The following is a 13,287-nucleotide window of genomic DNA, read 5'->3' as shown; positions in this document are numbered from 1 at the left end:
CATCCTGAGGTTGTCAAAGCAGAAAGCATGAGTCCCACGGACAGATGGAACAACTGAGGGTCTGGGAGTATGGACTTTATCTGCTGATTAGATGGCTGTTAAGTGGCATCAGAGCTGCTCTCCTGATTCCTTAGTCCAGGCTGCCTAGAGCTGATTCTCCATATGATTTCTGTACCATCTTACCCCAACCCTTCCCAACTCTTCAGTGTAAATAGAACTGCTCCCAAGACTAATTAACCAAAGAAAACTTTAGCTGAAGCCCTCTAAGTTGACTCAGTCTCATGGCTGCAGTGTTAGGTAGGAAACAACTATGCCCTCCTTCCAGACCTGGGTTCAAATCTCAAGTCTGTCTCTTTCTCTCTGTGCAACAGTGGGCAGATTACTACCCCTCTTAGAGCCACAGGTCCTTTCTTATTAAATGGGCCGTAAAGGTTGATTTGAGGTTTCACAGAGGAAATTTCCAAGTACAGAGCATGGATCTTCCTCACGATAGGGGTTCAATTAATGTTGGTTCTTATTATTACTGCTCCTTGTTTTAGTTGCAATCCCATGTGGGGGAGACATTTCTATCCTATAAAAATAAAATACAAAATAACCTATATGAGGGAGACATTTTCTATCACCCAATAAAGGTGCCGGCAAATTCCTGCAGGCAGCAGATCTGGTGATGGGAGTGGAGAAAGGGGTCAGCTAACAGTTAAAGAGGGGCATCTGGGAATCGGGGGAAGGTATGGTAGCTGACAGGGACGGAGCCAAAAGGAGGTCCAGACACCCTGCTAAATATATACATGTATACACACACACACACACACACACACACGTATGCATATGTGCATATGCCCTTCGCAGAGCCCACCCATGGCCAATCCTACCCTCCTTACCTATGCGCTGAGCATCCCTCCGGATGGCTTCCTTGTCATGCCAATCCTTCAGCTTCTGCCCATCTCCCAAGAAAAACGTCTTCTTTTGCCGACTGTGTGAGCCCTTAAAAAAAGACAAAAACTATGAAAAACAGAAAAGGGCAAATAAGTTCAGTAACACCGACCCAGGAGCTACACTGCCTAAGGGAGTTTTATATTGACCAAATGCCTGTCACCCTGTGTTCATTTATCCACTCCCTCAGCACACTTTTGTTGGTGTCTTGCCGTGTGCCAGCTAGGTGTACAAAGGTCAGCAAGATGACAGAAGTGCAGCATCCACCTTTTGGGAACTCTCAAATCAGTGGTGGAGAAAAAAGATGAACACATTCTTTTCACCCAAGGGAGAAAGTGCACAGTGTGGTGCTACCCAACAGAACTATAACATGAGCCACGTATGTAACTTGAAATTTTCTAGTAGCCACATTTAAAAGAGTAGATGAAATTTTTAAAATAATATACTCTATCTAAAATATTACCACTTCAACATGGAATCAATGTAATAAATTGATTAAGGTATTTTATATTCTTTTTTTTTTGATGGGGGAGAAAACAAGGTCTCACTTTATTGCCCAGGCTAGGGTACCATGGCACAATCATGGCTCACTGCAGCCTTGAACTCCTGGGCTCAAATGATTCTCCCTCCTCAACCTCCTGAGTAGGTGTACATGTGACCATATTGGCTACTTATTTTTTGTAGCAGTGGGGTCACACTATGTTACCCAGGCTGGTCTTGAACTCCTGGGCTCAAGCTATCCTCCCAACTCAGCCTCCCAAAGTGCTGGGATTACTGCCTGACCTACATTCTTTTTTTGTACTGCTTTTGAAATCCAGTGTGTATTTTACCCTTGTGTTCATCCCAATTCAGACCCATGTCAAGTGCTCAACAGTTGCATGTGGCTAATGGCTACATATTGGATAGGGCAGGGGCTCAGAGAATGCACTACATGAGTTCAGTTCCACTGGGGATGTTGGAAACAACAGCTTGGAGTCACAAAGAAAACGAGCACTCAAAAAAAGGACTTCTCAGCAAGGCAAATTTACTTTTGCAGAAGGGTGCTGCTCACACTTTTGGCTGCTACGAGAGCACACTGAACAAAGGAGGGAAGGGGTTTTTATTCCTAACACAGTCAGTCTCTGTTTTTGTGTCCTGTCCTTATTGGCTGGAGTTCGACATGCAATCTAAGCTGACCCAATTGGCTACTGTTTAAAATTGGATATGGCTAATTAGGCGGGAAGGGAAAGGCTATCCATTATGGTACAAGGCATGTCTGGGCATGTCAGGGCATGGCAAAGGAAGGAAGGGTAGTTTTGGCAGGAACAACAGTTACAGATTGGGTAGCTAAGGGTGAAGGGACACTTTTCAAACAAGGAACAGATGTAGGTCACAGATTAGGACTGGCGGGAGGAGTTGTTTATGAAGTGGGTAACTAGGAGCAGGAAAGTATAAATAAGTTGATCTTAAGGACAAAGAACAAGAACGTTAAACAAGCTGAACCTTTGAAGAGGAACTTACTGCATCTAACCGGGAGAAATGGAGAATTTTTCATGGACCTGAGAACATTTGGGCTGGGCCTCAGACAGACCAACAGGAGAGCCAGGCAAGACAAACATCCTGGGCATTGACTTGTGAGGTTTGGGTGGAGAGAGCAAAGCTGTGTGTGGCCCAAGGAGAAGCAGTGCTGCAAGCATGAGCAGAAGGCAGGTCCTGGTCATCTCTATGGTCGGGAGGGCCCAGTCCCAAAGAGAGTGAACATGTGGCAAATGGGCGTGGACTGAATGAACAAGCAATTGAATGGATGAAAAAATATATATTATATATATTATATATATATATACAGCAACCCCAAGAGAGCAGCCCCCAGGGGCTGGGCTCTGACAGCATTTATCATTTACCTGGGGAGGTGAGCCCATCCTCATGGGGCCATTACGAAGCAGTTTCCCTAATTGAGGAGGCTGCATTCCAGTGTCTGGGGTCAGCAGAAGGAACCTGATACTTTCTCAAGCTAACAGTCAAATCTAAAGGCCAGGTAATGCTGCACCACACAGCTATTTACATATCTTCCATGTTCATGTAAATACTTTCTGAATCACCTTGCCCATTAAAAATCTTGCAGACTTGTTCTTGCCACCGTGGCAGGCAGAATCCAATAGTCCTATGTCCTATATAATTAACTTCAAAGGCCCTGATGTGTGGCGTGCTGGACATTAGTGCTAACAAGAAGCCCCCCTGAATAAAATCATCCCTGAGCTTGTTTATTAAGCCTCTGGTTGATCCGTGTTAGCGGGTTTTCCACAATGGCTCAACATCTTTATAACAGCTCTAGTAATAATAACAATCCTTTGTATTCTCCCTCATCTAGACCTCTCTGAATTCCAAGAAGATAATTCTGAAAGTTGGTGTGCTACATGTCTTGGTTAGAGAGGGGAAAAAAAACTATAAAAGCTAAGGCTGCATGCTTTCAACAATTCTCAGGGTTCTTAGAAATCACAGGAGCTGAGCTGGAAGGTCCTTATGGAACTATCTAATCAGTTCAGGATACAGTTCTACAGGAGGGGCCCCCCCAGCACTGCCTTGGGGAGAGGAAGGCTGAGAGTAGGAGCTTGCTCTGCCTGCTCTTCAATCAGAGCAGCAACACATCTGTTTTATGTACTGGGGTTCCATGTGGGATTTCATTTGAAGACAGTTCTTCTAAAAATAAATAGATATCAAACCTCCTATACAAGCAAACAAATATATTTGGAAGCTGAGCTAAGACCACTTTCCTATACCACAGATAGAGAAACCAAGCATTGGGGTAGGCCAGGAATCTACCCAAGGTAATATTCTGCTTCTATGATGTGAGGGTTATCAATTAGGGGCTAGTTAGCTCTGCCTTCTCCAGCCCTCCCTCCCAATCTCTTTTTCCTCTTCTGCTACCACAGCCTGGAAACTTTGGTCGACTACTTCAGCTCACTGATGGGACTAGAGGCTCTGCAAACTGAGGCTCCTTTAACGGAAGGCACAAAACTAAAGCCATGGTGCTCAAAGTGTTGTACCTGAAGGGAACGGGATGGGCAGCACCTGGGAACTTGTCAGAAATGCAAATTCCCAGGGTCACACCCTAGACCTCTAGAAGCAGAAGCTCTGGGGGTAGGGCCCAACAATGCGTGTTTTCGCAAGCCCTCCAAGAGATTCTGATACATACTCAAGTTTGAGAACTTCTGGTCTACAACGAAGCCGACGATAATCCTGCCTGATCTGTGTTGGTCACATCAAGTTGAGCAGATGATGATCATAGAAGGTTGCAAGACCTTGAGGACTGTGGGCCAAATGTGGTCACTGGCAACCAAGCTGGTGGCTTTCAAGGTGCTTGATTTTTACCTTGTTTTTCTTAATTCTAGTGTGAAAACAGGAAGATTTCATATTGTTTTCCCTATCAAGATTTTTGGCTTCTCTTGAAAACCTAAAAGATATGCCAGTACTGGGCTGACTTCCCTCAGTTCGTCAGCTGGGCCGTTTGGATGGGGCATGACTTCCCAGTTTGCCACAGTCCCTACCAATCCTTATTGCATTTCACCTGCCCCTCATCACTCATTTGTGTTACCTGCCTGGCCTTGGTGAGTTTGAAACAAGCTGGGATATTCAGGAATGTATCCTGGTTGGGAAAGATTAGAAACTGTGAGGACTAGGAGATAAGAAGCCCTGAAGTTATTTTGGGAGAAGTTATTTTGTTCCATGAGTCCTAAGGCTACACTGAGGGCCAAAGGTAGATGTTACTGAATGACTGAGGGGCCTCAGACAGAGAAGAAATTCCAAAAGTTGGGTTGCTGCTAGGATGAAACAAGACCATTTGGAAAAAGATATTAAAAGTGGCCAGGAATAGAAAGATTGAGTGTTCATCAGGATGTGAAGGAGAAGAATCAAGTGCAGGGCTGGGACTAGTGCTTCTCAAATTTTAATGTGCAGGAGAATCACGTGGGGATCTTGTTAATGCTGATTCTGGTACAGGAGGTCTGGGGTGGGTCCTGAGATTCTGCATTTCTAACAAGAACCCAGATGATGCTGATACTGCTGGTCCACAAAAGGCACTTTAAGTAGCAAGGGTTAGGCAACCTTTAAAGGGCACTTCAAGAGCCTAAATTCCATGAAAGGCACTATTTCCTCTATAAGCTTGTGAAAGTCTTCCAGTGCTACTGGGAATGGGGTACAAGAATAAATCTCACTGCTTTGACCTCACAGAAGTAAGCTCCTGGAATCTTGTTCTCAAAATGAAATGCTAGATTGCTAAACTGATAGCATTGAGAATTAAGGCTCCAAAATCCTGGGAGTGTCATAACTAACGCCACTGTCTTTGCCTTATGATGTGCACTGCTCCCTCTATCCCTCCTTCCCAGAGTCTGCAGAGACGAACTATGCTGTTTCAGGTCTCATTGGTTCTTACATCTTCCCTAAACCAGGAGGACTTTGGAGACTGCTGACATAGGGAGTTCTACATGTCTAAGCACGGAACTGCTAGAATCCTCAACCACTTCAGCTAAGTAGCTGCTCAGAGACAATTAGTCTAACTCCACTCATCTTACAGATAAAGGAACTGAAGTCCAAACAAGCCAAACTACCCAACCAAGGCCTCACAGCAGGCAAGAAGATAAAAACCATGTCCTTTGACTCCCAGGCTAGTTTTTAGTGGGAAAGAACCCTTGAGAGTGACCTTGCACAAGCCAGAGGAGTCACTGGTACCTCAGTTTTCCCACCTGGAAAATGGAGATAGCACTACCTGCCCAAAAGGTGCTTTCAGATGAACTGAGACAATCACAAACAGTATAGCCTGAGCATTTTCATAATATACACATGGATTGTGAACACTGACTCCTTTAGGATTTTAAGAATCTAATGTAAATTGACATCTCACCAAATGATGTAGATATAGAACTCAAATTTTACTGTATAGGTTAAAAAGTATTCCAGTAATAGGTCTGAGTCTTCAGTAGGGTGGAAAACTAGTTTCAGTCTTAAAATTATAGAGTTGGCCAGGTGTGGTGGCTCACACCTGTAATCCCAGCACTTTGGGGGGCCGAGGTGGGTGGATCATTTGAGGTCGGAAGTTCAAGACCAGCCTGGCCAACATGGTGAAACCCCAACTCTACTAAAAATACAAAAAAAAAAAAAAAATAGTCGACTGTTGTGGTACATCCCTATAATCCCAGCTACTTGGGAGGCTGAGACAGTAGAATCACTTGAACCCAGGAAGCAAAGGTTGCAGTGAACTGTGATTGCACCACTGCATTCCAGCCTGGGCAACAAAGCGAGATTCCATCTCAAAAACAACAACAAAAAAATTACAGAGTACATGGAGCCCAAAAATCCCTAAGAATCCTATCCAAAAACCTTAACAGAAATTGTGGTCAATTTCAGGTGGTTTAGGGGTCTCTGAGGATAATTCATGAAATTTCTAGAGATAGTGGAGATTAAGAAACACCAGATCATCTGGACTATCACCAAATGTTTATTGATACCTACTCTGTACAAAGCAGTGTGCCAGGCACCAGGGATGCAAGTGTGACAGCACAGATACCGTGTAGGCCTAATAAGGTTTACAGAAAGATCAGTCTCTCTCAAAAAGTGATTCTTGGAGAACCTGGGCCCTAATTATAGATGCAAATTCCATCCTGAACCTACTAAGTCAAAGTATCTACAGATAGGAGCCCAGGAAGATGTCTTTTTTAGAAAACACATTCTCCATGTGCTTCTCAATCACAATAATGTTGGAAGACCTTTTGTCTAAATCCAGCTGCCTCATTTTACAGATATGAAATCTGAGGCTAACAGAGTAGAACAGACTTGCCCTAAATCCTAAAGCTTATCAGCCCAAGGACCAAACCAGAGCTCACAGTTCTCTCCCTGGAATAGACTGTAAGCTTCTTGAAGGCAGGGGCATTATGCCACTGCACATTCCTAGGTCAATATCTGACTCATCTTAGGCCCTTGGAAAATACCAGCTAAATGAATGAATGAATAGTCATCAATGGGGTGGGTAGTCTAGTTTAATGACTCAGAACATTCTGGTTCCAGAGTTAGAAAAACCTAGGTTTTAGTTCCTGGGCAGGTGGACCCCAGTTTCCCTAACTAATAAGTAGAGAAAACTAACAGAATAAGAGTATCTGTTGAGAGGATTAACTGAGTTAATCTGGGACAAAGTGTCTCAGTGTTTGGAACAATGTTAGGTCCTCTCCTAGTAAAGGACAGCTACTATCAATACATTATTTTTAGGGAAAGTTCATGAAAACACAGTATGTTCCAGTTTTTATGATGGCCATGTTTGGAGGAATAGGAGAGTGAATGGGAATCTAATAAGAAAAACTGTGGGTCCTGCAGAGGCAACCTATCTAACACCTGATTCCATTCAACTGGCTCTTGCTGATAACAGGATTTAGAGTTTCCTCATTAACAGGATGTCATATGCCCACATCGAAACACAGTGTTCTTCAAGGAAAGAAAAAAGTCTTAGATAATAGCAGCATTCTATAATAGAAACAAATGCCATAAGACCTTTAACAACAGAAAAGGCAGGAACGTTGCTTCTCAAAAGACAGCAATGCTTATGCAATAGCAATCACTTAATATTATGTAAAAGAGCACGTCTGGATTTTTCAATCCAGAGGTAATTTTAAGTTTCTTTAATTCTGTAGGCTCAAAGATTTGTCTACAAAAGCTGTGATTCTTTTCCTTCAACAACCATCTTTTGCTACTTTGATTCCCCTTGGTTTCCAGATGTCCTTTTGCTATGGGAAGCAAAGGGGTGGGAAGAAACATGGCAATAGAAGTAAGGGAGAGTGTGTGGAGGAGACTGGCAGAATCAATGTGAAAATCACATTAAATAATAAATTGAAAATGGATTTTGACTGGCTGCTCTAAATAACTGCTTCTGGTATCTGCATGCTTTTACTTAACATTCCACTAAAAGAATCGATTAGTGTTCAAACAGACAGACACACACACACACACACACACACACACACACAAATGGAATTTTAATCTTTGTTTAATCACTATTTAGCAGGCCTGGCAGCCTTTGGAAGTAGGAAAGAATGGTGGTGAAGCAAGCCAACTATATTCTGTTAAAGAAGGAAGATTTGTTAAAGTGCATACTCTAATCCCAAGACTGCAGACTTGGCAAAGAGCATCTCTGGCCCAGCTGGCTAGGGACTTCAAAACAATGGAAGGGCTGTATGCTCTCAAACAGCAATGCTGGAAGGAAAGCTGAGCAGGTCATCTGCTTCATCCACAGTCTGAGGCTGTGTTAGAGACCAGATTCTACTGCAAATTTTAGGATGGCTTCCCCCCACCTTCCCCTCAAAGAACCCTGCCAAGGCAATGAAATGACTTTGCTCTGAGGTTTAAAAAACTATATAATTTCAAACATTTGTTTATCTACCATGTAGATTAATAAACTTTCCCTCTCTCTCTCTCTCTCTCTCTCTCACACACACACACACACACACACACACACACACAAACCCCACACAGAACAAAGTAATCTCTTCAAGATTACCTTCAAGGTTACCTTCAAAGAGGACCAGGAAGGGCTTAATTTAGCTCAAAGCATGAAGTTTAAACAAGGGAGTTTGGACAATTAGATAAATGTACTTTCTTCATGAGTTTTGAGGGCATAAGCTGGATTGTTTTTATTAATTCATTCATCCTAAAAATGATTATTGAGGGCCTACTATGGCCAAAGACCTCTAGGCAAGACAAAGATGAACAAGGTAGTCCATGGCCTCCACAAACAGGATAGTTATGAGACAAGTATATAAGGAAAACACACACACACACACACACACACACACACACACACACACACACAAGCCTATAACATAATGCCTTGAAAGCTATATAGATAAATCCGATAGGTATTTACAAAAGCCAAAAATTAAATTCTACCTGGGATGATAGGGGAAGAATACCTATAGAAGTAGAGTTTTTGTCAGGAACCTGAGAGAAGGAGTAGGATTTTAACTGGTAGCAGTTGAGGGGTGGGGTTTGGGGGTGGAATCCAGCTAGAGGGAAAGTCTGTGGAAAGAATGGGAGTTAGAAAGTTAAGGACATATTTACTTAATGGCAAGGAGCCTGATTTTGGCTGGAGTGAGTAGGATGCAAAAGAGAGTCACGAGCAGTAAGACCAGGATGTCCGGACCAGAATTAGAGGGACTTATGTTTGAGCTGCTTGGCAGGTGGCAGCCACAGTAAGTCTTTGAGCAAGGAACAGACTGAAGTAGAGCTCCTAGAATAAAATATGTTACTACCTATCCACTTTCAATTAATCTCAGAATCCTCCTCTTCCCATGGGAAACGCAAAGAGAAAGATGATTTTTGTTTTCATTCAGAGAAAAGGTCCCCTTTGCAAAGACTGAGAACCATTCCATTCTGGCACCCCCCAGTCAGACTTAAGTGAGGCTGACCTAACCCTAGCCCCTATCCAGTAGGCTGCTGTTTTGAGAAAACTTAACTTTCACTATAACCAGGACCAAGCTGTATGAGAAAACAATCAAACCTAAATGGCACTATTTATGAATGGAAGGAGACACTACAACCCAGCAACCAGGAGACTAAGTCTGCTGGGCCCACGTCAGGCAAGTCCTGCTGTTCCAATCAGCAATCGGACTGTGTCTGCCGTCCCTGCTCCGGTAACTCCATTGTCTCAGCACCAGGATGTTGGAATCTGAAATCTGGCCCTTCCCTAAGAGGGGAAGGTCACTGATAGACAGGAGCCATTGTTTCAAAGGGCTGATCCTGTGTTTCCAAGGACAGAACCATACCAACCCTCCAACTCCTTTGTTTGGTGTAGATGGCTCTAGAAAGGTCATTTGCTACATAAGGTGTGAAAGCTCATTAAAAGACTTCTTAAACAGCAGGGAGAAAAAAAAAGCCAAGATCGTTTGGAATGTCTGTTAACTAAAGGGCAAATACAACCTTCAGTAGCTTTTCCCTTCCATTCTAAAAGAACAATTTCAACACTTTCTTTACAGTAAGTACCCAAATGTTTTATCACTGGGTGAAAAAACCAAATGGACTCTGATTGATAATTTGATAATGTTCATCTGAGTCTCTTACCTATCAGTCCATCTGTTCATCTGTCTGTCTGTCCATCTATCCATCAACTTAAGTGTATGATGAACACAAGCACAAGTCAGGCCTTGTGCTAGGTGCTGAGGATATACTGGTGAGGAAAACGAGGAGGGGCCCCTGCTCTCATAGAGCTTATAAAGAAGTATGTGTGGTGGTGCAGTGGGGGCAGGGGTAGGGGGGAGTAAACTTTCATCCAAAACTACAGGTAAATTTTAAAAAGCTACAGTGGCAGGCCATAAAAGGGGGGTACATGGTACAAAGAGAGTCCCTTTCTTTCAGATCGATCGGGGGGGATCTAATCCAGCCCGCAAGGCTTTCTTGAAGAGACTGGATTAGGGGTTAACTCAGAAGAAAGAGGAGTACAGAGCATTCCAGACAGAGGGAAAAGTAAAGACATACAAAGACCCTGTGGCTGAGCAAACATGAATCATAGGAGGGCCTGAAAGAGCAGTGTGTGTGGCACACAGAGAAGCAGGGAAAGTCTGGTAGGAATGACAGGAGGGCAAGGGGGAGGATTCTGTCTTTCCTCCAGGAGCGTTTAGAAATACAAGAGTTTTATATAAGGAGGTGATAAGATCAGGTTGCATTTGGAAAACTCTCTTGTAGCCGGGTGGAAAGGGATTAGGAGGCCAAGAGGAGGGGCAGAAGCCAGGAAGGAGGCTATCACAGTGGTGCAGGCAGAGATAATGATAGCTTGTGCTGGGAAGGCAGAAGTGGGGATGGGCACACACAGATTTTTTTTTTTAAAGTAGGGTTACTAGGGTCCTGTGGGCTTCAGTCAAGAAATGTGGCCTGAGAACTTGGACAGTCAAGTAAGAAGTTTATCTGTAAGGTCCAGATATCCATAGTGCCACAGATGCAGACAGGACCCACCTGGGACCGGAGCCCAGCTCTCCCCTCACCTAGCCTGGTGTCTGTTTCATCACATTACTTTTCAGTTTCGATATTGTCCACAGAAAGCCAAGTCAGGAAATCAGACCTAATGAGATTGGGTTTATATCTATTTCGCCTTCAAGAATTCAGTGACGCATAGTCAAGAAGAGAAAAATTCTAGTGGGGTGGTGGCAAGTCTCCCATGCTCCTGCTGAGTGTGCCTGTGCCCTCACAGTGTCCCTGGAGGCCCCAGTTCTCTCTGGCCCCTGGGAGTGTGAGTGCTCTGTGCTAAGGGAGCCTACTGTAGGAAGATAAGTATTTTCATTACCACAGAAGGCACTGTGATTACTTCAACCAAAGAAACAGTCACTGGTGTTCATGCTGGAGTTACAACTGCCTAAACCAGACTCTTGAGAGGTGGTGTGTCTTCATATTCCATGGGTGATTGTCCAGGGTGATTCTGATTTTGTGTTATTTTCACCTTAAGTGGTGAGTTTATTATAGCATAACTCGTTCATGAGATCAGACTTGATTATATTATTATTGTCATTATATCCACTTTGTAGATGACGAAACTGAGGCTTGGAGAGAAAATCGATATGAGAGCATTTTGCAAACTGCTAACCACCACATGAGTGTAATTATCACAGCAAATAGTACCTACCACGTGTACCTCCCATTCCTTCCCATAGCTCAGTATCTAGAAAGGCTGCAGGAACAAAGTTCTCAAGTAAGGAAAACATGCTGAGGTGAATCATACTTCTGTACCGAGAGGGCAATTCACAAGAGGTTTTGAAAATCTCAGTCTAGGTGATGTGTGATCAATCACAGGAAAGCCCCTAGAAAGCGCTCTTCTTAGAGGCTTGATGGGCTGGGCATGAAAGAAGGCTGCGACATTGCTCTGCACAGCAGCTGTGGATGGATAAAGGGAAAAACAGGCAAAACGGGAGAGCTCAGCAGGAGGCAAGTCCCTACTTTTCAGAGAGAGACTAAAAAATGACTGCAAACACATCCTATTAGTCTCCTAGCTGGGTAAGTAGGGTTGAGCCACCCAGTAATAAAGCAGTTGCTCTAATAACAGTAATAATTATAATCACAATCCCCTACATTCTAAAGACAGCAGACCAAAGTGTATAAGACCATTTGCTCTGGTGTTGGAAAGGCCTAGGCTGTGCCACAGTTCTGTTTATTAGCTCTGTGACCTTGGGCAAATTATGCTATTTTTCACAAGCCATGGTTCCCCAGCTGTAAAATGGGGGGAATTAATAGTATCTAGCATAAAGGTTATGATGAAAATTAAACGAGGCCGGGCGCGGTGGCTCAAGCCTGCAATCCCAGCACTTTGGGAGGCCGAGGCGGGTGGATCACGAGGTCAAGAGATCAAGACCATCCTGGTTAACATGGTGAAACCCCGTCTCTACTAAAAATACAAAAATTAGCTGGGCACGGTGGCGCGTGCCTGTAATCCCAGCTACTCAGGAGGCTGAGGCAGGAGAATTGCCTGAACCCAGGAGGCGGAGGTTGCGGTGAGCCGAGATCGCGCCATTGCACTCCAGCCTGGGTAACAAGAGCGAAACTCCGTCTCAAAAAAAAAAAAAAAAAAAGAGAAAATTAAACGAGATGCAGCAAGTATAGCTCTTAGCAGTGTTTGACATCTAGGAAGCACTAGCAATGCTACCTACCATTATTAGTTATTATTTGGTAGTATTTTATAATTTACAAAGCATTTTTATATTTATGTCCCATTTCTTCTTCACAATTGCACTAGGGCAAAAACAGACATCACCAACCTATTGTAATATTCTTCCTTGTGGATCCCAGACTCCGAGAATCTTTCTCAACAGTGTGTTCCAAGCAGTGCTTACGCATCAGTTGGCACTGGTCAGGGGACAGGACCCATCTGCCACAGCTGCCTCAAGCTAGAAGAGTGAATTTCCCAGTCTACCTGGTAGACAGTGATCCACTGGTTAATTTCTACAATCTTGGCTCTTTGAGCTGGCTGGCTACTCACTTCTTGCAAAGGTCTCCCAAGAGAAGGGAGAGGGGCAGGGGTGTGGGGAAGCAACAGGTGACTGACAGTAGTCTCTCCTCCTCTTTGAACTCTTTCCCAGCCCAAGAGGAAAGTCTGTCTGGACAATGATCTTGGCCTCCTCCTTCTCCCATCTTGGAAGCTGAGAACTCTCTGAACTCTTCCTCTTTGTTTCTCTTAGTATGGAGGCTACAAAAGGCTCTGAATCTCCTGGGTCCCACCCAACCCCTTACCTCTCCCACCTCACTCTCACTCTGTTACTCTGCCATTCTTGTTTTTATTTTTTTAAGAGATGGGAGCTTGCTCTGTTGCCCAGCCTGGCTTGCAGTATCATGATGATAGCTCACTGCAGCCGCAGCCTC

The 13,287-nt window shown here is 43.9% G+C and overlaps 1 protein-coding gene across 4 annotated transcripts in view; it reads right to left on the bottom strand.

The window, feature by feature from the left end:
* GALNT10 (polypeptide N-acetylgalactosaminyltransferase 10) overlaps positions 1–13,287 on the bottom strand; it is a 230,473-nt gene that overhangs the window by 124,193 nt on the left and 92,993 nt on the right. For all 4 annotated transcript variants that reach the window (XM_064366544.1, XM_012455784.2, XM_012456468.2 and 1 more), the window contains exon 2: positions 882–984. In XM_064366544.1, coding sequence (XP_064222614.1) covers positions 882–984 — 103 coding nt within the window. The remainder of the gene's footprint in view (positions 1–881; positions 985–13,287) is intronic.

The sequence above is a fragment of the Aotus nancymaae genome, unplaced genomic scaffold (assembly GCF_030222135.1).
Source record: "Aotus nancymaae isolate 86718 unplaced genomic scaffold, 86718_ANA_hifiasm-v0.15.2.pri h1tg000064l_1, whole genome shotgun sequence".
Lineage (NCBI taxonomy): Eukaryota > Metazoa > Chordata > Mammalia > Primates > Aotidae > Aotus > Aotus nancymaae.
Note: the sequence above shows the minus strand (reverse complement) of the source record. Positions and strands in the feature narration are given on the sequence as shown.